We start from the raw sequence: 27,473 nt of genomic DNA on the forward strand, positions 1-27,473 counted from the left end.
TCTGGGCGATGCCATTTATTAAGTAGAGAGAGTTGGAAGAACAACACGTGGGAATATCTGCAGTCATCTGAATCCATTGAAGAGAAATCTAAGCAGTTCTGTTAGTAGTATATATAGCGTGGAATGTTATAGATAGCATTCGACATATCACTGTTCATATCTTAAAACCGTTATTTTGAATAAGTGTATTTGAAATCTTCCCTGAAAAAGTATGCAGTTTGAAGTTTCTATCTTTTGTTGATTTTCAATGGAATACCGTTCTTTGCACGAATTATTTGTCCGGGATCTAGTTCAATGGGGATCTGAAAGAAATAACAAGAATGCTAGAATAAGTTTTTGTTGTAATTTCGAACTTTCAAAGATTGTTTTTTTTCTAGTAGCCTTTGAAAAGATTAATTCCAGCCATGCATAATGGAGAAACAAATCTAACTTATTATCACTATTTCATATGTTCTTATAAAAATAAGAAGATGTGGTATAATTGTGGTATATTATGCCTATCACGGTAGGTATAGTGTCCGGCTAGGATCGTGGTTTTTCGAGTGAATCTGTCCATTTTTTTCGAGTGTAGATCGGGCTTTTTCGAGTGATAAAACATGCGATCAGGTCAATTAACTACTAATTCGTAATTATAATAGTTTTGTACGTGACTGCCCGTCTTATTTTGAATACTATACATGTTTTGAGTAACAAAGAAGCACAATTTCCTTGTATTTAACCATTAAACTCAGTGTTTGTTATTGTCCGGGCTTTTTCGAGAGGAACTGTGAAACCGTCCGGGTTTTTAAACAAATGGTCCGGGTTTTTTAACGAAAATTTTATTAAGAAAAAAGTTATTTCTGACTTTAAAAAATGACTTTTCTAGTATATAAATGTAATTTAATGAATGAAATTATCATATATTCTCAATAAATCACCAAAACATATTACTACGTTGATCAAAATTAACCTTTTTCAATTTAATGCAAGTTTTCTGTTCGGAAAACGTTCTACCACAACTTTCAAGTATTAAATTAGAAATTATTGGACCATTTATAAAAAGGTCTTAAGAACATAGTGCAGGAGACTCATAATCTTTTCAACTTCATTTTATGGTATTTTTGTTGTCACAGTTAATAATATTTTTCGTGGTGAACCCCGGAGTTTTTATACTGTACGTATTATGGTATACCGTTGTCCGTCCGTCGTCAGCATGTCGGACAAAACTCAAAAACGCTGTAACCAATTAATATGAAACTTCGTTGATATTTTTTTATCTATTGAGGTATCCTCCCTTTCGAATTTTATAAATTTTAGATTTTACGTTTTCGAGTTAAAGGATTTTATTAAACAAACTAGAGGCTCTAAAGAGCCTGTGTCGCTCACCTTGGTCTATGTTCTGCAGTGCATATTGAACAATGGACACTCTTCTACATTAAAGACAAGAATATAATTCATGACAAAATTCTCTGTTTTGGTGATGGTGACTTGTTTGTAGATCTTACTTTACTGAACTTTCTTGCTGTTTACATTTATCTCTATCTATAATGAACTTGTTCCATAAGTACCAGAGGAGAAGATTTCTGTAAAAAAATGTTTGCGTTGCACATGATCCGCTATCCTTAACATTAAAATACAGTTATTAAGCTGCTCAGATTGTGATCTGTTCAACAGCAATTAAAACTCTAGACGTATATATCTGAGCATCACGTGACGACACAATGTAAAAATTAACGGACGACGACGGACAACGACGGACGCCAAGTGATGAGAAAAGTTCACTTGACCCTTTAGGGCCAGGTGAGCTAAAATGGGGTGATTTTACAGTTTTCAGACATATTTTAAAGTGCTTTGAGGAGTTTTCATGAAACTGTGGTGACTGCTTTATATAGATTAAGGTTACCTCTTTTTTGTTTTTGTGTTTTTCTATAAATTTTTGATATGACATTGAGAAATTATTTATAGGTTTCATAACGAGTGATAATGGATATCGCTTGATATCAACTCGAATTATTTAATTTCAATATAATATCAAACGATGCTCCGGTTTATTATTACTATTTGAATTAAATAACGAGAGGAAATTACTAACTTACTTACTCACTTGAATTAAATAACGAGAGTTGATATCAAGCGATACCCCATTCTCACAAGTTGTTAACCCTATTTGTCTTATGGTCAACACTCTCATTGTGTCAAATTAAAAATTCCGCAAATCGATGGTATAGTATTTTGCACATGAAATGTACATCGTCATAAAGTTTGATGGTCATCAATAACCTAACGAATAGCCAATGGAAATGCCGTAATATCGTCTTATGATGCTGGATAAGCAAATCAAATCAACGCAAATCCGTGCAGTGTGATATGAGAAATGTCTATTCATGCAAGAAATATATAATAAGCCACAACCATAAGAGAATGAACTTTATTCTTTGAAAACGCGACGGGCGTATCATGCGCCCATGGCGCAGCTGTTTATTAAAAAACGGAGTAAGAAACCTACTGGACAGCAGAGAAGAATCAATAAAATGCATTTGTTTTTGTTAGATGTATTTCTATTTGTATCCATCTGATGAGTTAAGCCTTTTTCAACTGATTTTTTATAGTTCGTTCTTATGTTGTACTGTTACACCACTGTCCCAGGTTAGGGGAAGGGTTGGGATCCCGCTAACATGTTTAACCCCACCACATTCTGTATGTATGTGCCTGTCAGGAGCCTGTTATTAAGTGGTTGTCGTTTGTTGATGTGTACATATTTGTTTTTCGTTTATTTGTTTTACATAAATAAGTCCGTTAGTTTTCTCGTTTGAATTGTTTTACATTTGTCATTTCGAGGCCTTTTATAGCTGACTATGCGGTATGTGCTTTGCTCATTGTTGAAGGTCGTACGGTGAGCTATAGTTGTTAATTTTTGTGTCATTTGGTCTCTTGTGGAGAGTTGTCTCATTATCTTCTTTTTTTATATGTAATAAAAAATATTCTACTAAAAGACACTTAATCCGACCAGTTTTTATTCCCATTGACAATAACATCTGAATTAAATTTCATATATAGTTAATGAAGTGAATAATTCACCAGCTTAATTCACTCTTTGTACGTACGTCTCAATCCCAATTGTATATGCTTACATTAGATTGTTGACATCATGAATATATACTGTACATGTAATTTATTAGATGTGACAAACAACAATATATACAGATGGCTGATACTTGTTTATAAAGTCTAAGTGTTAGTACACCTTTATTAAACTGATGAATGCATTGGTTTCGTGCCTTAAAAAGTACATAGTTTGAACCCTTTTTTTTATTGTTTTTAAACGTAAATACACTGACACACAACATTCTAAGCTATAGGAAATTTGTATAATCACTCGATAAAACACGGACGCACTCGAAAAAGCCCGCACTGCTCTTGAAAAAACCCGAACACATAGAAATGAATTTAGTCTCAAAATATCGTTTTTAAATGCAACAACAAGAATTTTTGTAAAGTGTCTGTATATCTAAGGATATATGGATTTCATGTATGCATTTCCATCGACGTTTGCATTGGTATGTGTATAAAAATGGCTTTATTCTGTTTTTTTTTTTTGGAATAAAAGCATTGTAAGGCTAAATTCAACTTTTTTAACGAAAAATAATGTCGGATTGATAATATCTTTTTATCTCAAATACTAACACACATTGTATATCCTTGTATATTAAACTCAAGCTTCTATATCACGTCTTTTCAGAAAGTAAGTCTGTTTGTTCACATTTTTGATCATATTCAATCGAAAAAAAGTGGTCACACTCGAAAAAACCCGATCAAATAACTCAAAAACCACGATCCTAGCCGGACACTATACCTACCGTGCCTATGTTCTGAGTAGAATCATTGTAGGATTGGTTGTCAGGGCGAATGTTGGAAAGCTCAATCATACTTCAAACGGAATGTATCATTCTTATTTCAATTTAATGTTGTTTTAATGCTAGCGAATAAAAAAATTACCCAGCTAAACTTAAATAAAACTTATTCATAATTGATACCAATTTCACAACGCGGAAAGATCTTAAAAAATAACTTTTCTGCACTTACATTGAAATCATTGTCAATAGTTAAAACATATCTTGCAAATAGTGTGATCAAGTTTATATCAACATTTTGTGGTCCTGCATTCTGTGGATACTTATGTTTTTGCAGTGCACAAATTGAGATCGTGAGTTTCTAAGACTACTTTTGGTGTTCTTATACTAAATCCTATTTAGTTTGATTGATTGATATTTATCTCTGGGAAACATGGTCTAAATATCACCAACGCGATTTTGAACTAGCTTTAAGTAAATGGAATTATTTTAAGGTTGGTAATTTTTGTCTATAATATACAGGTCCCTGTACACAGCTAGGAACATTTAGCGCATTGACTTTCATTGGTAGCTGTTTGCCATAACTGTTTTAATTAGGCCTAAATGTACATTGATCATTTTGAAAGGATCCAACTTCAGTTTTTTATGAGATATAACAGCTTACTATATTCTATTGTTTATTATAGCTGTTGAAGGCCGTACGTGGACTTGTAGTCTTTTACATTCTTGTTCTTTGTTTGATGATTTTATCATTTTCAATCATGCCACGTCTCCTTATTCACATTTTATTCAAACAAAAGGAACACTTTGCATATTTGCTTTATGAATAATATCTTCGTATAGTTGGGTGTGAAAAATCACTTTATAAGATTCCTACAAGTAAAATCATACAGATCTGCCCTCATAAATCCCCATACTAGTAATAAAATGTAAATTTTAAAAGCAAATTTTCATATGGTGTCAGGAAAGAATATTATGTATTTTTATTGATTATTCATTTCACAAATACATTAAATTCAAAAACGTTTTAAAGTATTAATCAGCTAGCCTACCTCTGTCTTACTACATGGAGAAAAAGTAAAGCTCTGTAACATAATCATTAATGCCATTTTCATTTCCATCAATGCCAGTCGCATTCCTATACATATCCTTGGACCAACACCGAATGGAATAAATGCATATTCTGGTCGTTTTGCTTTATTCTCTTCAGTAAACCTAAAAAATGTGTACACACTAGTTTATTAGTAACACACTAGCCAAAGAGAGGCAAAAGATACCAAAGGGACATTTAAACTCATCAGTCGAAAATGAATTGACAACGATAAAAAAACAAACAACAGTACACAAAACACAAAAAAGAAAACTAAAGACTTAGCTAGACAAACCCTACAAAAAAAACGGAGGCAGCTAATGTGGCTACTAAAATATTAAGTGTCTGGTAATTAGGCCGGTGACCAAAGTCGGAATTATAAAAATTTAATGGTCAAAAATAGTACACGGCTATATAATATACCATTCGATTCTAAAATATGTGTACTTTGAGATTAATTTGGTCGTCAAAAGAAAATATGGTGCAGATTTTCAAAAATCAATATCAAAGGTCACATGTCGTTTTCAATGAAAAACAAAATTGAATATCTAATTCCAATTTAAATACTCTTTTAGCAGTAGAATGATTGAAAACTTGAATCTATCTTCTTCCTTATTCAATTTTTCATCAATAAAGAGGAAACTCATCATTAAATGAGAATTCCGATTAAACGTATGCGACTTTACAAAAAGGGGGGTGGTTTTCAGTTTAAAAAGATGTATCTTTTTCAAATAATAAGTACAAAGGCCGTCAAAACTATACAAAATGTAAAGAAAAATATGAAAAAAATATGTATTTGTTAATATAACTATCTAGTTTACCCCAATGAAAGTGGAAACTTGAGTTTAGGGCATATACGTTGAATTAGGTACATGCAAAACTTGCGACAAAAATTATTTCAAAACAGACTTATAATTGAGTTTAAACAATGTCATGAGGTTTTGTATGAAATAAAATGTATTAATAAGAATAAAAATTATTATAAAATAAATTAACAACTTTAAAGAGACATTTTTAATGATAGAACCGCCTTTTATTCGTTTAAATATTTCGGTTATTCAATCCCAAACTAAGTGACACCAGTTAAGAAATGTTCTTATATGCCGGATGGTTTAACATCGCCCTAAACATACGTAACTGTAAAAGTAATTCAGATCTCAAATGACTTTTGTATTATGGGAACGTTATTTCAAGGTTCTGACCTTTGGCTAGAATACATATGTTCGTACATGGAAGGTTTAGCAAATCTCGAATGTCAATATTGGTCCAAAGTGGTTAAAGAACACGACAAATTTCTTAAACCACAAATCCTATAATAATATTGCGAACATGATGTTAAGTTTTGGACATTTAACCTGTTGTGCATTGGAATAGAGTGGTGGTCAAATGTTTTTGTACCACATGTAGCGTGCTTTTATCCAGCATCATTGGACATTTCAAAAACATTTCGTTATTGCAAAATACACTTTGGCCATATCAATCTAAAATTGGGGGACATAAAACAACAGTAACATCGGGCGCCTCTAGGACAAATTTCAAATGAACCCTGTCCAGAAAAGAATGGTTTGTCCTGCTGCTTGCAACTCTAAATATCTCTCAACAAAAGTCAAGAAAAAAAATCTCTGATCGACAGTATACACTTGCTATGATCACATGATTATAGTCTGTGGAATGTTTCCGATTATCGTGATCGTTCTGTCCTACGGTCTGGTCTGTATAATTGATTTAATATCTGAACTAGAGTAAGCATTGATATCGCACTGCTGGTGGTAAAAAACTTGTTTCTGTAAACTTGTCTTTGTAATAAATGAATAAAGTTTTAATCCCCGTAAAGGTTTAAAGTGGTTGTATGACAAGTTTGCCTTACAAAGCCTTTACTTGAATATAATGTTTTATAGTGTGTTATCCCTTGCCTTTGTTATTGTTTTTTTATTATAATATATGCAAGCATATGAAAAAACATTAATCCATTTTAAAGAGAGACGAAAGATACCAGAGTGACATTTAAACTCATAAGTCAAAAATAAACTGACAACGCCATGACCAAAAAAAGAAACACACCCACAGACAAACCATAGTACACAAAACACAACCTTTGATACCCGTGACTTCGATTTCTTGACTTGAACCGGCTTCTATTTTATCTGCCGTATGTCTCTAGGAAACATATTAGAGGCAACTACAATCGTATAGATATCGTAAAATATCTATACGAAGAAAACCCGATAATCTGTTTATCGTTCTATTACTGGTCTTTTTTTCCTCCCTAAGACAGTTTTACGCTTGACGAAAGCAAGCTTGATAACGTCTCCTCACACATTGTGACATCGCTGATAACTTCTCCTCGGACATTGTGACGTCGCTGATAATGCCTGCTCTCGTCTCAAAGCCGTGATACGAGAATAACGGGCGACTGAGCAGGGTAATATAGGCGTAGGGAAGGACGATAAGTTTGAGTATCCCTTTGAAATCTGCGGCCATTTTTAAGCAGTTAAATGTTAGGAGTACATCCCTGTTCATTAAGTCACTGACTCAACATGCACTTGCTTTAGACATCAATTGAGATATGTAAACACCATACGATATCTTAAAGGATATAGTACTATTGAGACATTGGGAAATTGACAATTGGAAAGTTAAAATTGTCATCAAAAAGTTTGTCATAGGTTTTGTTTGGAGTCGTCAATCTGTGTCAATATCAAAGAAAAGGTCAAGAAATGAAGCAGACATTCTAGTTTCTGTAGTATCCTTTATCACTGGCTCATTGGGGTACTGGTCACTGGGGTATATGAATTTAAGTACTGACTGACATGTGGATTATAGAGAGACAGGAAATCTTCAATATATCTGAATTTGAAATCAAAGAACTAAGCAAAATGGTTTTCTTTAGGTCTTTGAAAAGGTTCTGCATTTCCAATTGCAGTATGGACTGTAAACACTGTTATGTTATGTTGACTTGTGCATCATTAGTGTCCACTTTTATAATAAACAATTTCCAAACGAATTATCAATTCACAATCATCCGCGCACTTTCGGGCAAATTTCATCATTACACCTATCGACTATCAAAATACCGCGGTTGATTGTAAGTAAAATAAAACAATTATCCCACTTCTGCTTTTATGAAAATTGCACTATTTAAGGGATCAAACTTAATGTTTGCTTCTTTGAAATGATAAAGCCAATTTTCAACGGACTTCCCAGTTTTGTCATCTTTGGGGATTTTGTCGGATCCCCATTTCTTAATTAAACAACCGAAAAACGCATTTTGCCTTTAAATAAATAAAACTGTATCAACACAACCTGAAAAAATAAATTACAGACACCCAAATAAATCAACGAAACAATAAAACATCGACATAAACAAGTAATATCAAGTCCTTAATTTTGGAGGAAAACTATGTATTCAGCCCAATCATGGACGGGGCACAACTTTCCGGATTTTTTTTTAAGTTACTGATTGAATAGTAGAAATTTTTGAAAGTTTAAAAAATATCGTTTTAAAAAAATCTTACCTCATAAAAACTTGTATATATGAAAAGAAAAATTGCAGTTTTATTAATTTTTAGTAGTTACGATATAATTCATTCATCAGCGCATTATTGTATGATATTGGAATACGGTGAAAGACAAAATGTTCCCGTTTACAGTAATTTGTACCTTCATAATTTGTTATCAAAAGGCTTTTACGATTATCTTTTTCACATAATGAATAAAGCATTATGTGTTTTGTTTGAACAAAAAAAAAAGACATATATTTGAATGCAGCCCATGAATAAAAGCCAAACTTTATGCCACTCATGATCTGCACTTGAAGTCAAATTTGCTAGCTAAACGCTAAAATAAAAAAAAAAATGCACCATACGACTTTTTGACGACCAATCTTAAATTCAAGTAAAATCATTTTTCTAGGACTGTGCAAATTTTTAGCCGTGTATTATGAAGTGAAATTAAACTCTTTTAATATTCGACTTTTTCCTATTCCGTCACCACACTAAATGGTGAGTCATATTTAACAACGAAATCTCGGTATGAATATAGACATTGATTTATTATGAACTCTAGGCAGCATATATTCAACCTGCAACAGTTTGAGTCAAACATAAATATTTGTGAAGTTATGACATAATTTTAAAGGTTTATGCAAAGATACTTATACAAGTTACATATATAAAAGACTGATGAACATATTCCGACACAAAATGGCCTTCGTAACAGTTGATATTGTGTAAAAAATCAGATATTACAGTTTATGTAAACTTCTTCGCGATAGAAGACGTTTTCAGTCATCGGATAACCTAGGGTTGTGCAGTGCTTATACCATATATCATACATATTTCGGCTGAAATCAACATTATTATATATGCAAATTTACGGAAGTAATTTCTGTTATTCGCTCAGTAGTATTTAAATCCATGCTTTTGTGACAAGGTGGCAACATAGCCGTCAATGTATCCAACGCACTTGAACATTCGGTCAAAGAAGCTTTCCTAGGCTATATAAAATATAGTTTTTGTTATGTCAAGTAGTGACTTTCCTTGCCGGCTTTGTCTATGGTTGTTTCACAGTACATGATGTTTTATGGCATGTAGATAGAATACCTTGTAGATAAGTTGTTTTTGTTTTTCCTTAATACTTAACATGCACGCAAATCAATTTTTTGTTTTATACGTGTAGATACGTGACAACTTCGTGACCGGTGGATCAAAACAACCCTAGCATTAATCGACTGACGAAAGGAAAAACTTGATAAAAGCCCAGGTTGCCAACAGGTCTAAAATAATATACACAGTTCAGATTATGTTGACCCTATGCTACAAAAGCCTTGGTAAATATCTTGCTGAGGAGGGAAAAAAACGAAAAAAAAATTAAAGAAAAACACCACATAAATATATTATTTTGTGTATGATTGGCAATGTTAACTTTTTCTATAAATTTCAATACCTGTCAGGGTCAAATTTGTCAGGGTCTGGCCAGAACAGAGGATTTCTGTGTATGGCATACAAAGGAACAGAGACGTCTACATCTTTGGGAATATAAACACCTTTAACTATTATATCCTGTTTTCCTCCTCTTTGAATTCTATTAAAATTACAAAACACAAAATAATTTAAATATTCTACAAAAGTTGGCAATTGTATTTGAATAGATTGTGTCCAGATAATAGAAATTATGACAATCGACTATGATAAGAATGGTTAAAAGGAAATGAAAACTAATACTACATTATCTTCTTAGATGACTCAAACACATGTATTATTCAAACCATCCATTTAATATAACAATGATTAAAACAAGAGAAAAAAGTCACTTGCATGTTTTGGAACAGCGAAACGTTTCTATTATTGATTAGAAGGGTACGTAAAAATATTTAGGACTTGAAAATTTAATTGAATAAATTATATATATATATATATATATATATATAATAAAAGATGGAATTAAATAAATTTATTCCATAAAAAGTTGTAGAAATCTAGTATTATGCGCTTTGTTTGCTCTGTTTGTGTCCCTATCTTAACCAAAAAGAAACACATAAAAAATTCAAAATGCAGCTATATACCAGTAAAATATATGCATTTATTTTAAAAAAAAAAGGCTTCTACAAGTTTTACTAACCTTACTGCTGCACCGTAAAGGCGAAGTACTTCATTGAAAAATCTATCTAAATATTTTGATTTGGAAAGATCTTCTACTTGTGGTCTTCTCTACAATATATTTATATAATTATGGAAAGGTCTTCTACTTGTATCAAAAAAACGGTATTATAAATCTATCAAACAAGATTCTTCCTTCAGATGCAAACAAGCAATTAACTGTCAATTACTTATATGTTAGAAAATTGTTCTATGTCTTAGTTGTAGGGCTGCAAAACTGCCTAAAGGGCTTTATTTTGAGATCATATCATTTATATTTAGATGTTTGCATCAACCTTGCTAAAGGATATATTTACATTTGTTTTATACATAAATGTCCAAGTTTGTAAGTAAGATATACTGTTGGTCATCGATCACTATTGATAACTCACTAATGATATCCCCGTTATAAGAATTGTCGAAAAAATGTTGATAATCATTTGATGGGAAGACGCATCACTTGGTAAATCTCTTCAAATGAACCTTGATGTCCAATTTCAGGAAGCAGTTTTACTCAGTTTCCAAACATGTGACGCAAATTTATGCACGACCATAATGCAAAAGAGAAAATAGCCAGAAGATACAAAAAAACATTGTTTAGATGTCGAAGATAAATGAACATTGTATACCACGGCAAAAACGGAATATGTCAGTTGCTGATACAGCTAAGGCAAAGCAAATCCTGCTCCACTAGTGGTACCAGTACAGTTGTTCATTGCAAATATAAATTTGGCAGTAAGTCGCATTCGGTAATGCTATAATCGAAGGAATCGAAGACGGGATTGAGGCAACGACAATTGAAACATATCTGTGGTCATCTGTGACAATATGATTATCATTATCAACATAATATATAAAATTAAAATAGAAATAGATTAAACAAAGTTCAACCTTTCAAAGGGATAACTTCAATTTTACCAATAGTTTAAAGACAGTATGATATTTGAATTATTTTTACTAGACATGTGATTATAAAATCAATACTGACACCATGAAGAATGTTATCTATTTCCTCCATACATTTTCTTTGGACATCTTGGTTAGTTGCGAGACAATAACAGGCAAAGGATAATGTATTAGCAGTTGTGTCATAACCAGCTACGAAAAATGTTACAGCATTTTTTTTCAATTCAATATTGTTCAACCCTGTAGAAATAAAAATGCATTGGGTATATTTTGAGGCTTATTTGGCCCTGTAAATTTTCCAAAAATTTAAATGTTGCTTGTCATTTCCCATCTCATTTTTTAAGCATCAGAAAATGACTTTAGCCAAGGCTTTATAACACAATTTGACGCCTTTAGATGACGGCATAAGCAAGTTTTGTCCGATTTGAAACTAAAATTGGCTAATGTAGAAACATTTTAGCTAAAGTTACATATGCGTCGTACAAAATAAAGTTTTGTCAGTGAATAAATACGCATAGAATATCTTACTGTTTAAATATTTTTTTTTGGTGACACTTTATGATTACAAAGCAAGTACAAGTCAAATAGTTTAGATTCGTATATTTTCGCTATTTAACAAACTTTATGGTCATTTCATTGCTGCAAAACATATGAAAAGGCATATTTTTTTCAACAGCGTTGTTTAATGCAAGAATATATATCCAACGTTTTATTCTAAAAATATTTTTGATTTTAGTGTCAAATCGTATCCTTTATAAAGTGTTATTTTAATTGCATATCTATCAAGTAAATGCGAAATGGATTGAATTGTATGCTAGATCACTGATGTTAATATTGCTTACAGGATAAGACATCAATTAAAAGGAATGCCCCACAAGTTATTATGCATTAACGAAAAATTGCCTTTTGAGGGAGTCTACAAAACATTCAAAGTGCCGTCAATAATGAAATGACTGACCCGCATCTCTAAAATTGCTGACATCGTTAAACTCATTTAAAAGTAAGAAACCACTTATAAAATCATGACAGTTAGAGAAGATGGGAAACATTTGAAGATATGAACAGGAGAAGGGATGGACAAACAGGAGAAAACGAAAGCAAAGATTATTTCAGTAAACGGCTTACTGAGTGAAGGTATGACCAAAACTAGACTTTTGAAGTTTACCTCTGTTTTTAAAGTCTTTCAGATCACCCATCGTGAAGTAATCCGACTGTTTATCATCATGGCGTGCATTTAACATCAGTTGAAGAAAATCGTTATAAACCTTAAACCATAAATAATATTAATCACAATCAGTCACCATGTATATACTAAAAGAACTATAGAAATAAAATTTAGCATTATCAAATCGATATTATCAAATTCAAGAAAGCCCCAAATTGTGTTTTTAATATTCTGCTTGTTGATGTTACAGTGTGTTAAAGCTATGTACTTGTATAAAAAATAACCAAAACATTAAAAATGCGATGAAATTATAAAAAAAAAATCTATAAATTCTACAAACTTCTTGTCCTTTTTTTCTTAGTTCAATTGCAGAATCTACAACCGATTTGAAGAAATCTCCAGCTTCTTTCTTGAGGAATTGTACCGTAAACAAATGTTTCAAAATCGGGAACATCACTGAAATGAAAAAAATATACTACAAACCAACATTTAAACTGACTGACAACAAAAAATGGAGAATAATATGTTTATATGGACTTAATGCAGACATATCAGTATCATAAAACCAAAAGGGTACAATCAGAATTGAATGTTATTTGATAAACGTCCAGCGGCAAATAATTCATGCATTTTCAGGATGAGAACAAGTTAACAATAAATACAATAGGAAGGTCATGTAATAGATTCCGTCATGGTTGAAGGTCGGGGAAATTTAGACTGCTACTGGAAAATAAGGGTATATTGGATAGGAACAGAAATTTTGCCTCGCAAAAGGCCATATGTGGACCTCTCAGAGTGTTGTTGCAAGGGTTCTCAACATGCAAAGAACGTGGCACTCTCTTTGCACGAGGCATCGGATTTAATTAACGTCCCCATTTTGAACGGAAGTGGCTGCAAACTTGTACATCCCGCACAGCCATACGGACGCCCCACTTTGGCAAAAGTTTTACTGTCGGTCGGTAGAAGACCAATTTTACCATATTTCTATACCGAAGTCACCTTTTTTTTTTGGGGGGGGGGGGGGAGGGGGGAATTAGTCATGCGCATTTCTATTAAATGACAATGACCTTAATCTTTTGTACTAGTTATTTGTTCTGCCCTCCCACGTGTACTCTGAGCTCGAATATCAATTGGTTTAAAAGGGACAGGTAAAATCACATTATATCACTTCCATGCGCACAACATGCTTTCCTAGAATAACTGCAAAGAGGTGCCCTCGGGGATTGCGAATTAGATCAAATTTGCCGTAAGAAATTGGGAATATGTTCTACAATACTATTCTTTGAGCAGTGAATATATATATATATAACAGATTTAAGAATGTTCGCTCCTCTTGTTTTTTTTTGTCGGCTATTCGGCGTCCTCTGTTTTTATATCCATTGTAGTGCCATTAAAAATGTGGCTGCTGACCCCTACTTTTCTTATCATAATTTCATTACATATGGTTTAAAAAACTGTAATTGAAATTTTATAAAGTCCTTGTTATTTTTTTTTTACAGTTTTTGAAAGAAAAAAGGTGCCAATGCTAAATGTATAAAAAATCTAGAAAAGAATCGTTACCCGCAACTTATTCAATGGCTTATCCCTCGAAAACACGGACATGAACCCTTCATTTATTCTGCTTTTTAGTTCCGTTGTTTATATACTTCTAATCTATAACAGTCTTTTTAAAAGCTTTTTACTTTGGAACAGAGCAGCGAACATCCTTAATCGAGCACGATACGTAAGTATTGAATAAAGTGAATCACGATATGAAGCTAAGTCGAATAAATGAATTTTTCGGAGACAAATCAATTTTACTAGCTGAAGTACCCTTTTGGGGGATTTGGAACTATTGCGCGATGTGAATAGCATGCATATGTCCGAACTCAACGTTTCAAAACAAACTATCATACCAAAATGATACATACTATTTGTGAAAATTACTTACTTATAAGAATAAATTTAGGCTTAAATATTTCTCCAAGAGCTGCATCTTTGGCGTGCTTTACGAACTGGTTATTTGATTCGTTCTGAGAATTAACATCTATACCGAAAGCAGTACTGGCGATAACATCCATAGTGAATGTTTCACATACTCTTGAAATAAAATACACAATTTGAACCACAATATATATAAAATATCGTTAACTGGAAACATGTGGATTTCGTGTTTAAACCAAAGAGCTTAATTTTCGATTAGAAATTGAATCCAGATCCGATTAAAATACAGTTCCAGTATACACACTACGCGTACTGAAAATGCTGTACAAATGAAACACTTGTAAAAACTAAGGGCAATATCGTTGATGAATAAAAAGAATAATATGGTCAAACAATATACAGCTTCATATTGCACTAGTTATGTTTTTCTTAAAATTTCGTTTCAACTATAAAATACCGAATCGCGTTATCGCTGTCTAAATTCCATAAAAAAGGAAAAATCAGGTTCACCATTTCATTAGCTTATAAAACTACAATAAATGCATCGTGTCCGTCAACTTAGCCCAAGCTCAAGCTTAAATGACGCAACTAAATATAAATTTAGCAGATGGGTAAAAGCTTTTATTGACCTGCAAGGGATTGTACAAGATCACAATATATATATATAAATAAGATGTAGTATGATTGACAAAAAAACAATTAAAAACAAATAGGACAAATATGAACCAATGATAATCACTGAAGTACATGCTCCTGGCTTTTTATCATTTAACCTTCTTTCATGGTAAAGCTAATTAATGCAGCATATCCAACTACGTTTAATGACTCCATGGTGTAAATAATGATATGAGCAAATATGTAGAATGTTTAAGCCGAAATTTTATGTGTATAGATTACAGAGATTGCATTGGTTTTTTTTCGTATTGACTGTACAGTATATTTCAATCTTCAAAAGCAAATAATTATTAAATGATATCTTACTCTTTCATGTCGACTGGTTCCCCTTGTTTACTCTGCCGTTGAATGTTTTCAACTAGATTAGTACAACACCTTTGTATTTTTGGGACCATCTGAAATATTTGAAATACGTTTATTATCAATGGTATTCTGAAAAAAATAATAACACATGAAGTAATGTGACGTTAATTCATTAAATAAATCAAGCAGTAAGCAATTATCAAAATCAAAATCACGTAAAAGGACCAACAATAATGAGGTCTGTATATGGTCTCATATTTTCCAGGTTTATATTCTTTATTTCAATTAATCTTCGTGATCAATATGTAAAAATGTTGATAGATATGTACTCAAGATTTAGCTATATTTTTGTTTAAGGGCATGCGATACAGTTTTGATCCTACTGCGATTTAATTCACGATTATATTTATATAAGCTTTTTTACCTGATTGATTCAAATATGTCGTAAAAAGTACAACTTCACGTGCTTCTTTTAGAGATAAATCGGTCCAGAATTTAATAAATATACTCAAATTTCAATTTTTTGGACATTTCTATCCTTTGGGCAGAAAAACATAACTTTTTTGTTTCAAAGAAACAAACACAAACATTTCTTTTATAAAATCATCTGGATATATCTTCTTAACATAAGCATGCTCTAATATTTGTGTAACAATTCTTTTGAAATTATCCATATTTATTTAATTCTCATGATTTTATAAAAACAAAAACAAAACCAGCATTTTTGAAGAAACTTTATCTAATGAAAAAAATTCATCAGTACTTTTTAGCTCAACTGGCCCACAGGGCCAAGTGAGCTTTTCTCATCACTTGGCGTCCGTCGTTCGTCGTCCGGTGTCCTGCGTCCTGCGTCCGTCGTCCTTAAACTTTTACAAAAATCTTCTCCTCTGAAACTACTGGGCCAAAATTGACCACACTTGGCCACAATCATAATTAGGGTATCTAGTTTAAAAAAAGTGTCCGGCCATCCCGCCAACCAACCAAGATGGCTACCATGGCTAAAAATAGAACATAGGTTAAAAATGTAGATTTTGGCTTATAACTCTAAAACCAAAGCATTTACAGCAAATCTGACATGGGGGTAAAATTGTTAATCAGATCAAGATCTATCTGCCCTGAAATTTTCAGATGAATCAGATAACCCGTTGTTAGGTTGCTGCCCCTGAATAGGTAATTTTAAGGAAATTTTGTTGTTTTTGGTTATTATCTTGAATATTATTATAGATAGAGATAAACTGTAAACAGCAATAATGTACAGCAAAGTAAGATCTACAAATAAGTCAACATGACCAAAATGGTCAGTTGACCCCTTAAGGAGTTATTGCTCTTTATAGTAAATTTTTTACAATTTTTCGTAAATTTTTGTAATCTTTTACAAAAATCTTCTCTTCTGAAACTTATGAGCCAAATTTAACCAAACTTGGCCACAATCATCACTAGGGTATCTAGTTTAAAAAATGTGTCCGATGACCCCGCTCACCAATCAAAATGGCCGACATGGCTAAAATAGTACATAGGGGTAAATGCAGTTTTTGGCTTATATCTCTGAAACTAAAACATTTAGAGCAAATTTGACTGGGTAAAAATGTTCATCAGGTTAAGATCTATCTGTCCTGAAATTTTCAGACGAATCAGACAAGCTGTTGTTGGGTTGCTGCCCCTGAATTGGTAATTTTAAGGAAATTTTGCAGTTTTTTGTTATTATCTTGAATGTTATTATAGATAGAGATAAACTGTAAACAGCAATAATGTTCAGCAAAGTAAGATCTACAAATAAGTCAACATGACCAATATGGTAAATTGACCCCATAAGGAGTTATTGTCCTTTAAAGTCAAATTTAACAATTATCCGTAAATTTTTGTAATCTTTTACAAAAATCTTCTCTCCTGAAACAAATGAGACAAATTTAACCAAACTTGGCCACAATCATCACTAGGGTATCTAGTTTAAAAAATATGTCTGATGACACTGCCTGCCAACCAACATGTCAGACATGGCTAAAAATAGAACTAAGGGGGAAAATGCATTTTTTATCTTATTTCTCTGAAACTAAAGCAAATGTATAATGGTTGCATTATTTCATGCATCAATTGTAAATAAAAGTATCAGGTGAGCGACACAGGCTCCCTGGAGCCTCTAGTTCTTATGAAGGGTTGCTACGAAAAATCTTCCTACATAAATTAGCCAAACATCATTTCAAATTAAAAAAAAAACAAGAGTCCATGAATTCGTTTTTGAGCTAATGATCAAAATCAGTGGGAAAATACATCAGGGGCAATAACTCCAAAAATGAATTGCCCAATGTTTCCCAAAAATTACTTGGAAATAGACCTTGACCGGATTTTAGTTTTAACCAAGTCAGTTTTGCTCTAACTGCTTTAGTTTTTTTTAGGTATAAGCCAAAAACTGCATTTTACATCTATGGTCTGTTTTTATTAACAGTGGCCAGGTTAGTTAATGGATCAAAGCTCCGGATATATTTTCAAAGGAATATTCAGATTAATGTTGGTAACATTTGGCCCGGTAGTTACAGAGAAGGAGATTTATTTTTTAAATTAATTTTACAACGACACACGGAAGGACGATGGACCATGTGATGACCTTATACTAAATCGAGGGAAGAAATGTTCATTTTGATTTTATTAAGAACATTTTACTGCTATAACAGTATTCAAAATTACCAGTTTTAATTTTCCGGAAGAGAAGGTAGGGGATATTGTACTACGAAGAAACTTCCAATGATTGTCATAGGCAGTACCGACACTAGAAGCACTATCTTCGTCCATCTTGAATGGAATCTGAAAAAAGCCACAATTAGGAAATATTTATGGTATGCATATTGTGTGAATTATAAGGTAAATATGGGTTAAAATGTCTATATCACATCGGCGGTCATGCGGTAGCATGCTCGTCTCGAATGAGCGAGGACGTGGATTCCAATCGATTCCTGGTCATTCCAAACTAAAGACTTAAAAATGTATATGGCCTGCTTCTTTGCTAAGCATATGACAATAAGAGCAAAAACTGCTCGACTCGAAGTCAGAAAAAAATTACCGGCTATAGGGTGACAAGTCTTCCTGCTGACTGTTAGCATGTGAATTACCTTGCTCACCGTTTCGAGCTAGTACAAATTAGGGTTCGTTTTCATATCATATTAACATGTACTTGTCTAATTATCCTGATATGCATGTGATATTTGTCACTGGACATAAAATAACAATCTACCATCCTAATCATTTAATGATATCTTATATCTTATACTATGTTATTGAAAGTGTAACTCCTGTCCATTTTTTTCTATTATATACGTTTGGCAAAACAAAGGTAGTTGAACAATGCATAAAAATGTATCGATGTGGTCTAAACTAGCTTGTGAAATTTTGATGCGCATAACAAAAATCCGACAGTATAGATACGCATTATAAAAGTTGCAAAAATACGATTGGGAGAAATGATACATGTAATCTTTCAACATCATAAATAGCAACTAACAAATAAATAACTCCAAGATTTATTCAAGAGGACATTTATAATCATATATAAATGAGATTATTACATATAATGAACTACTAGTTTTCGTGACATCTACTCAACCATAGTTGACTCATAGTTCAGTTCAAAGGATTTAAACATAAAAATACTCTACTTATTAACTCAAACTAAAATAAATGGGGAATGTGTCCATGGGACACAGGTGATGCTCCCGCTTTCATATAACGTTATAAAGGGACATAATTCAAGAACAGTAAAAGTGACGCTACCCAAATTCGTACTTGATCTGAGTTTTGTGGTAATAAGCATTGTGTTAAAGTTTCATAACATTTGGTTGAGGCAAACTTAAGTTAGAGAACGGAAACGAAAAATTCAGCAATTTTTCCATTTGTAAAGGGGCATAACTCTAGAACGGTAAAAGTGACGCCACCAAAATTCAAACTTGATCTGTGTTTTGTGGTTATAAGCATTGTGTATAAGATTCATACCATTTGGTTGAGGCAAACAAAAGTTAGAGAACGGAAACGAAAAATAAATTCAGCAATGTTTCCATTTGTAAAGGAACATATTAACTCTAGAAAGGTAAAAGTGACGCAACCTAAATTCAAACTTGATCTATGTTTTGTTTTAATGTTGTGTTTTTGTTGTGTCGTTGTTCTCCTCTTATATTTGATGCGTTTCCCTCAGTTTTAGTTTGTAACCCGGATTTGTTTTTATCTCTATCGATTTATGAGTTTCGAACAGCGGTATACTACTGTTGCCTTTATTTGTGGTAATAAGCATTGTTGAAAGTTTCACGACGTTTGGTTGAGGCAAACTAAAGTTAGAGAACGGAAACTAATTTCGGGACGTACGGCGGGGGCATAAACAAAATTTTTTGCAAATTTATACCTTGATCTTTAAAACAAATTAATGTTGGTATTCATATTAACTTGAGTGATTTCAGATTTTTTCATGAAATTATTTTTCTATGTTGTGTTTTTTAGACTGTTTTATGGTCTTTACGTCGATGTTCGTGTTTGCCATGCCGTTGTCAATTTATCTTCGACTCATGAGTTTGAATTTTTATTTAGTATCTCCTGCTTCTATCTTACTATTATAGTAACAGTTACTATAAATGACTGTTTTGAAATACTCGGGTTAAAGTTATTCGCATGTTTTTTTTAACGTCAAACACAGGAACATTGATTTACCTTTCTTCTGCTTTATTATTTTCAATTCATGCTAGTAGTTTACATCCGGACCATAATACCCCTACATTCCCGCACTATTTATGATTATCTTTCTTACTACATAATATCAATATAAAATACAAATCATTCATACAATTTGATTTAACAGCTAATAAACGGACACTCCTGTAATAAATTAACAGCATGATTCCCACAGGACTACTACATCCATTTGGAATGAACAGGGAATCTATAATTCCTGTTACTTTTTAGACGAACTAGGAAACATTAAATTTTTTACGGCAGAATTTTTTATTTTTCTACAGTTAGATTCCTGGTATGGGTACAGTGATTATAACATTCCTACAAAAATATCTTTCTACCAGGAATCTTCCTATGAATAATTTCTCCCTGCCTCTGTTGGTTTTATCGTTAAGACGTCTCTGTTAAATTTTTATTTCGAAAATCATACCGAACTTACCGGTCTATTTGTGAAATTGGAAAACTCTTTTATGAAAATCTCCTTTACCATTTCTGGATCAGATACCAACAATACAGGCAGGTGACCATGATATATTCTGTAATATTATACATGTATACCGGAATATTCAACAGCAACAACAGTATATATATAACACATAAGAGAGGGGGTAGAGCAGAGTGTAACCCCAAGAAAAAATGTCAACCGAGGCGAATCTGTTATTGTGAATTTTCTGTCATTATTGTCTTTTAATTTTTAATTGAAAGTTATAAACTATAACTTCATGTACTGTGGATTCATTATTATTCGTGGGATACCAATTTTCGTGGGTTTTATGGGTACAGTTAAACCACGAATTTAAATGTTCAACGATTTACAAATTTTCTATTGGTTTGCATGCAGACTAAGGCAAAACCACGAAATTCAATATCCACGAAAATGCAAGATTTCCTCAATCCACGAAAATTGATACCCACGAAAATAAACGAATCCACAGTATATCACAACGTTACATTCATTAGAAAAGAAACAAAAATTAAGAAAGGCGTAAACTATTTGTTTACGTTGCCAGTGTATGAAAAAGACCTGAGGCCGAAATGTAGAACTTGGGCATTGTCTTTAAAGATATTGGTGTAAATTCAATTCATTGTCTATTAATATACATTTTATTATATGATTAACTTTATAACTGTTTGATTATACATTATAACTGAAGATAAAATAAGGTGAATATTTCAAGTTAAAACAAATATTCTGATAGTACTGCATGGCAATACATAGTCCCCTTCCGGTTAAAAATTCATTGTACTGGGACAAAATGCTAACTTTATCTATAACTTGTCATGGTGTAAACTATATAACAAATATCAAGTCAATACCTTCAAGTATGACGAAAAAAAAGTGCGGAAAACTGATTATTTAAGTGAATGCTCTATGTCCTAGGACCATAACTCTGCTCAAAATCATCAGACCGAAATAAAATTCGAACTTGATCTGTAACTTGTCATGATAAAACTATATATCAATTATCAAATCAATATCTTTAAGCATGACGAAAAAAGTGAGGAAAACTGATTATTTGAGTGAGTTTTTTAAGTCCAAGGACCATAACTCTGCACAAAATCATCAGACTGGAACAAACTTCGAACTTGATCTGTAACTTGTCATGATAAAACAATACACCAAATATCAAATCAATATCTTCATGCACGAAGAAAAAAGTGTGGAAAACTGATTTGCCGGACTGACGGACGGACAGACAGACGTACGGAGTGCAAACCTAATGTCCCCTTCGACTTCGTCGGTAGGGGACTAATAAGTGGTACTTACAAATTTTAGTGATCATCACCTGTTTTATTTGAATGATAGCAATTGATATTGCGATTTAAGACACTTTAAAAAATTCCAACTGTTCTATTTGTTGTATGGCAGTAATATTGTTGATTGTTTCAGCACGAAAACAGATATATAAAACTATTGAGATAAACCACTCACCCCACTACTGGTCCGTACGTGTTTACTAGTTCTAGGTCTGTCTTCCCTAATCCCTGTAAAATTTACAATCATAGGAAAATGGTAAATACGAAAATAAATTACATTCAAAACATTGGTTGCAATGAAATTTAGTGATTTGCCAGTCAAATAGTAACCGATAAGTTCACATGTGAAAGACATCCTGTAATTTCACCTATATAAAGTCATTCAACATTATTCATCGTTAATAACTTTGCATCAAAACGGTTTTAAAAAAGGTAAGGTTCATTGTATTGTCTACTTTATATACAATAAAAGTCAATGTAATAATAAGATAACTAATCCAAGGATTCAAATATCGAAAATGTTCAACTCGTGATCGCAGAATACCGATAACCAACTCATTCGCTATGCGCAATCGTGGATTAATGTTGTTCGGACACTCGTTCTCGATAGCTGAATTCCAAGATAAGCATTCGGGTACTGTGGATGCATTGTGGGATACCAGTTTTCATTGATTTCGTGTTTGTATAGGTAAAACAAGAATTTAAACGTTCAAAGAAGAACAAATATTCTAAAGACTTGTATGCAGACTTTGGCAAAACACGAAATCAAATATCCACGAAAATACAATGTTTCCACACTCCACGAAAATGGTATCCACGAAAATAAATGAACCCACAGAAAAAATTAGGAATTAATATTGTTTTACGTTTTAGTTTTTCAAATGTATGGGGATGATTACGATGAATTTGATTTTAACGTCCAGTGGCAAATTTCACATGTTTATCAGAATAAGAATATGTTTATCTGATATAGATACGAACCTTGCCTTGTTCAAGACCGACACGCCAGTTCATAAGGTCACAATCCCCAGGAAGATATGTTGCACTACCCGAACACACTATTCTGGCTCTGTGCCAACTACTCTCTTCATACTCTTATGCATAAATGACAAGTGCTTAGCGGAGAAGCGACAAACACACTAATTTAAGTTGTTGATAAAAGATATACATTGGAAAATATTTCTAAGTCAATTTTGCATTATAAAGTCAGCAGTACATCTTTCGATTCGATCTTGTTTACATTCTACAAGATTTCTTCTTTTTTCTTGTTCACATTAATATTAGAAAAACGACGGAGGGTTGAAGTCATTGCTAGTGTATGTTAATATGTGTTTTTTTAAATTATCAAGGAGTGATAGAGTAGATCAATGTTTTACGTCGACCATTCTATTCTTAAATTTATAACTTTTGCAAAGAAAAACGCAACCAGTCTTAATTCATATTTGTTTTGTTAGTTTGTCCACGATTATTTTCTCTTTTAAAATATGTTTAGTTTTCTTTTTCTCTTTCTGTCTCGTTTTCTTTTTCTGTTTCAAATCCTATCAATCATTTGTAGATATTTGTTAAATGATTATAATGATATACCTTTTTATAACGAGGTAGAATACCCAAGAAAGGTATTGGTCTTGGTCCTGGAATACCTAATTGCCTCCACAGACTGTGGTACCATAACGAATACCTATGAATACAAATGAACATTTAATAATAAAATTATTATTTAAAACACTTTTCAGTCAAAGAACAGAAAAACTTAGAAACAAGTTGTTTGGACTCGTAATAAACAAAATGCTCATCTTGAAATCGAAGATGTTCTTTGGGTCCATTTATTTTTAGAAGTATAATCTTCCTAGGTTTGGTATACAATTTGGTTGTTTTTATAATTCCGGCATTCAAGTCTATAGACATGTGTGTTTTGTTGAACACTTTATTAGTGGTTCACCTGTATATTTGAATAATATTAATACCCAACGAATGATAATGAAACCACAGTAAGTTTATCATTACTTGTACATTATTTGTATATGATAGATATAAGAAGATGTGGTATGAGTGCCAATGAGACAACTCTCCATCCAAGTAAAAATAAGCTGTTCTGGATTCCTACTTTCTCACACTTCACTCCAGTCCAGTCTTATCTAATATTTCCTATTATGTTGTTGGTTTTTTTTATGTTTTTTTTTTAATTTTTTATTACATGCATTCCTATTATGTTTTCGTCATATGTTAATATTGTTTTTATATTTGTATAGGTAACGGACGTCACTAACGTTGAGGGGGGTCGGAGGGGTCCTGATCCCGAAATCCCGGGCTTAAAAACATGAAATACCGAGGTCCCGAATTTAAAGAAATTTAAATCCCGACATCCCGAAATTCGAAAAAAGAATTCCCGGATCCCGAATGGATCAATCCCGAAATCCCGAGCTTAAAAACACCCGATCCCGGAGTCCCGATAAAGGTCCGATCCCCCTCAACGTTGTTATAACTTGTTTCTAATCCCTTTTGCTATTTTGAAAATAAAATATGTTAAAACTAAACTATATGGAGCTAATGAAATTTACAATTTTAAATTTGAAGCGCCAATAAAACTATCACATGGAATATTGAGAGATAAATATGAAAAAAAGTCATGCTAAACTAACTAATTCTAACGAGGTGTTTATTTACCCTACTATTTCGCCTTAGAAAAAAATAATCGGAATATGTCAAATAGGATCTTCTCCATTGATAGCCCAATAATATGTTGTTCTTTTTTCAAATACTTGCGAAATTCTTAATTTAATTGTAAATGTCCTCGACTCGATAATCGTGTGTAGAGCTTGCAAGAGTGCAGATTCGTTACTCAGCTGCGAATTTGCATATGAAACCAAATATAATTGAACGTTCATATTTGTGATTGACCATAACAGAAAAGGTAGTCCGAGGTGCTTAGGTATGAATTGGATCAATTATAATTAATCTAAAGTATATGACCACAACATATATAAGGTAGTCCGAGGTGCTTAGGTATGAATTGGATCAATTATAATTAATCTAAAGTATATGACCACAACATATAAGGTAGTCCGAGGTGCTTAGGTATGAATTGGATCAAGTATAACTAATCTAAAGTATAATGATAAAAATGGGGAGATGTGGTATGATAGCTAATGAGATGAGTATCCGCCAGTTACCACATGACGTGAATGTAAGCATCAATACTAGGTCATCGAAAGATATTCAACAATGAGCAAAATCCATACCATATGGTATTGTATTCCCCTTCTAACTGGTTTTAGAAAAAAGAGGGATAAGGTGTACAATACATGACACACATTTTTTTCAGCCCTAAGTCGACTCACAATAAATTTTTATTATTGATCTTCATCTCAAAGTCACAGTGACGCCTTGCATACGGAGCAAACATGATCACATCACATTGCTATTTATAGACGGTCAAGGGCATTGGTTTAATTGGAATTCCTTGCTAGATATTGATAACTCTACATAATTTATAATAATATAATGTAGTCATTAAGATACTTCAATGTATATTGTTTATCGACTTTATGTACATAATAGATGAATCGTTCTTAGTAATCATATATAGTATCAAATGGATAAAAGGAGAGGTTCCTAAAATTCAGTTTGACAAAAGAAGAAAAGATAAACATTTGAAGGTCATGCGATATTACGAGCTCTATGTTGGGTTCACATAGAAAGATATTCGTCTGTATATTTTTATATTTGATATAAAATTCTGGAAGTAAGTATGCAAAAATCATTATCCTAAATTACCTCTCCTGATGGAATACGCATATTTGAACAAAGAACCATGATGTGGGAATATAGCGCGACAATGCAAAAAAATACTAGCGTTGGAAAATTTCAAAATTTATACATGAAACTTTTACTTAAAAATAAATAGTAATGCATGATTGTGTACTTACAAATATAATGTAATTATCATGATGATAATAGTAAGAACCCATCCTGGCACGTCTATAAATCCAAGAATGTCCATTTGCACTATCGCACGCTGTAATCTAAACAAATAATTGATATTATAGTGTCCCCGTTACCTTTTTATATTATATCAGTATGACCTTGAAGTGTAAAAATTTAGACCGGGAATGTTTAACTGGATTAAATATTATTGAGCAATAACTTTTAAAAAATAAGGATAAAGGTAAAGACTCGATATTCTTTTTCGAAACAAAACCAATGGTACACTATACTTTGGTATTGGCGTGATTCAAAAAAGAGACGGAAGATGGCAGAGGGTCTGGATGGGGGGTCCTTCATTTCTGTATTCTTTAATAATAGGCTACTTTTCTCTATTCTTTATACATTTTGCCCATTATTCTCCATTCTTTATATTTTCGCACCTCATTATTCTATAATCTTTATTTTTTTTGTCCATTTTTCTCTATTCTTTATATTTTGTGCCCATTATTCTCTATTCTGTAAACCCCCATCTACACCCTCATACCGTGCAAAGGGGCAATCAAAATTCAAAAGTCAATTAATTTATGCATTTTTTTTTACAAAATTCAACAGGGTATATGCTAGCGTTGAAAAGATGTTGCTACTCTCTGAGGTAAAGTTGATTGCTAGTACCACAAGGCACAAGCAAACACAAACAAAACGAACTAAAACAGACAGCACCATGAAAGAAAGAAAATCAACGACAAGCCGAACAGTGCACAAAACAACACTGAAATTAGTATGTCTTGTAACAAAGGGATTTTTTTCAGATAGATAAATTCATCCGAAAACAGGTAAGACAGGCAAAGTAGTATTGAGTATGAGGAATAGAAATAGAAAAAATGTATATTCAGTGCAAACAATGAAAACAAAATATCCAAATCATACATGTACCTAAAAGCTTCTGTTGACAATGTATAGAATAAAATATACATACTTGACATGCAATTAACATCTCTTTTAAAATCTTTAATTTGTCCTATATATATATATATATACCTTTTATGAAATAATTCGTTCTTTGGTTATTCCACGAGACACACATACTGTGTATATGAATAAAAGTTGTACACAAAATCAATATGATAACTGTCACAAAGTACGACGTAGATTTGTGTTTTATCCCGGTAGGTCATGTGAAATAAACACAGTGGACAGTATATTATACATATTTTTGTTTTTGAAATGAGTAATATAAACATTTAGAGGGTATCATCAGCTCAATAGTCAGTGCGTCGGTATTGACATATTTTATAACATTCATTTCTTAAATTCTCTGCCTATAGATTTAGTAATTATTTCAACTCCATCATGTTTTGTCCCCCCCCCCTTTCCCCACACCTTTAAGTCTACTCTGATGCCACTGATTTCATTCTCAATTTATATAAATATGTGTTAATAGATATTCTCCTTTCACGCTTAATGTTTTATAACTTATTCCTAGGGATAATCTTGCCGCAATATAATTAAAAAACATGATAAAATATAAAGTAAAAAATTAAAATAGAAAATTAAAT

At 32.4% G+C, this 27,473-nt stretch overlaps 1 protein-coding gene across 2 annotated transcripts; it reads right to left on the minus strand.

The window, feature by feature from the left end:
- Window positions 1–27,069, minus strand: LOC127720137 (cytochrome P450 3A41-like). Of its 2 annotated transcripts, XM_052226582.1 has the most exons (15): window positions 26,956–27,069; window positions 25,920–26,015; window positions 23,578–23,671; window positions 22,169–22,221; window positions 20,675–20,771; window positions 18,211–18,327; window positions 15,532–15,620; window positions 14,558–14,706; window positions 12,968–13,083; window positions 12,628–12,727; window positions 11,545–11,702; window positions 10,540–10,628; window positions 9,865–10,002; window positions 4,883–5,045; window positions 1–302 (listed from the first exon to the last, which is right to left on the minus strand). In XM_052226582.1, exons 2-15 carry the CDS (start codon window positions 25,991–25,993, stop codon window positions 228–230), a joined length of 1,512 nt encoding a protein of 503 aa, XP_052082542.1. In that variant the 5' UTR covers window positions 25,994–26,015; window positions 26,956–27,069; the 3' UTR covers window positions 1–227. The 2 variants fall into 2 exon arrangements, with proteins under 2 accessions (XP_052082542.1, XP_052082541.1); XM_052226581.1 differs by lacking the exon at window positions 26,956–27,069 and having other exon boundaries at window positions 25,920–26,060.
- Window positions 27,070–27,473: the final 404 nt, after the last annotated feature.

The sequence above is a fragment of the Mytilus californianus genome, unplaced genomic scaffold (genome assembly GCF_021869535.1).
Source record: "Mytilus californianus isolate M0D057914Y unplaced genomic scaffold, xbMytCali1.0.p SCAF_11, whole genome shotgun sequence".
Classification (NCBI taxonomy): Eukaryota; Metazoa; Mollusca; class Bivalvia; order Mytilida; family Mytilidae; genus Mytilus; species Mytilus californianus.

Coding starts and splice junctions, on each gene's coding strand:
- LOC127720137 (XM_052226582.1), bottom strand. CDS start 25,993: ATGGACATTCTTGGATTTATAGACGTGCCAGGATGGGTTCTTACTATT. Junction 20,772..22,168: donor ACGTACGGACCAGTAGTGGG/GTGAGTGGTTTA, acceptor ATAATATTACAG/AATATATCATGGTCACCTGC. Junction 12,728..12,967: donor TAAGAAAAAAAGGACAAGAA/GTTTGTAGAATT, acceptor TTATGGTTTAAG/GTTTATAACGATTTTCTTCA.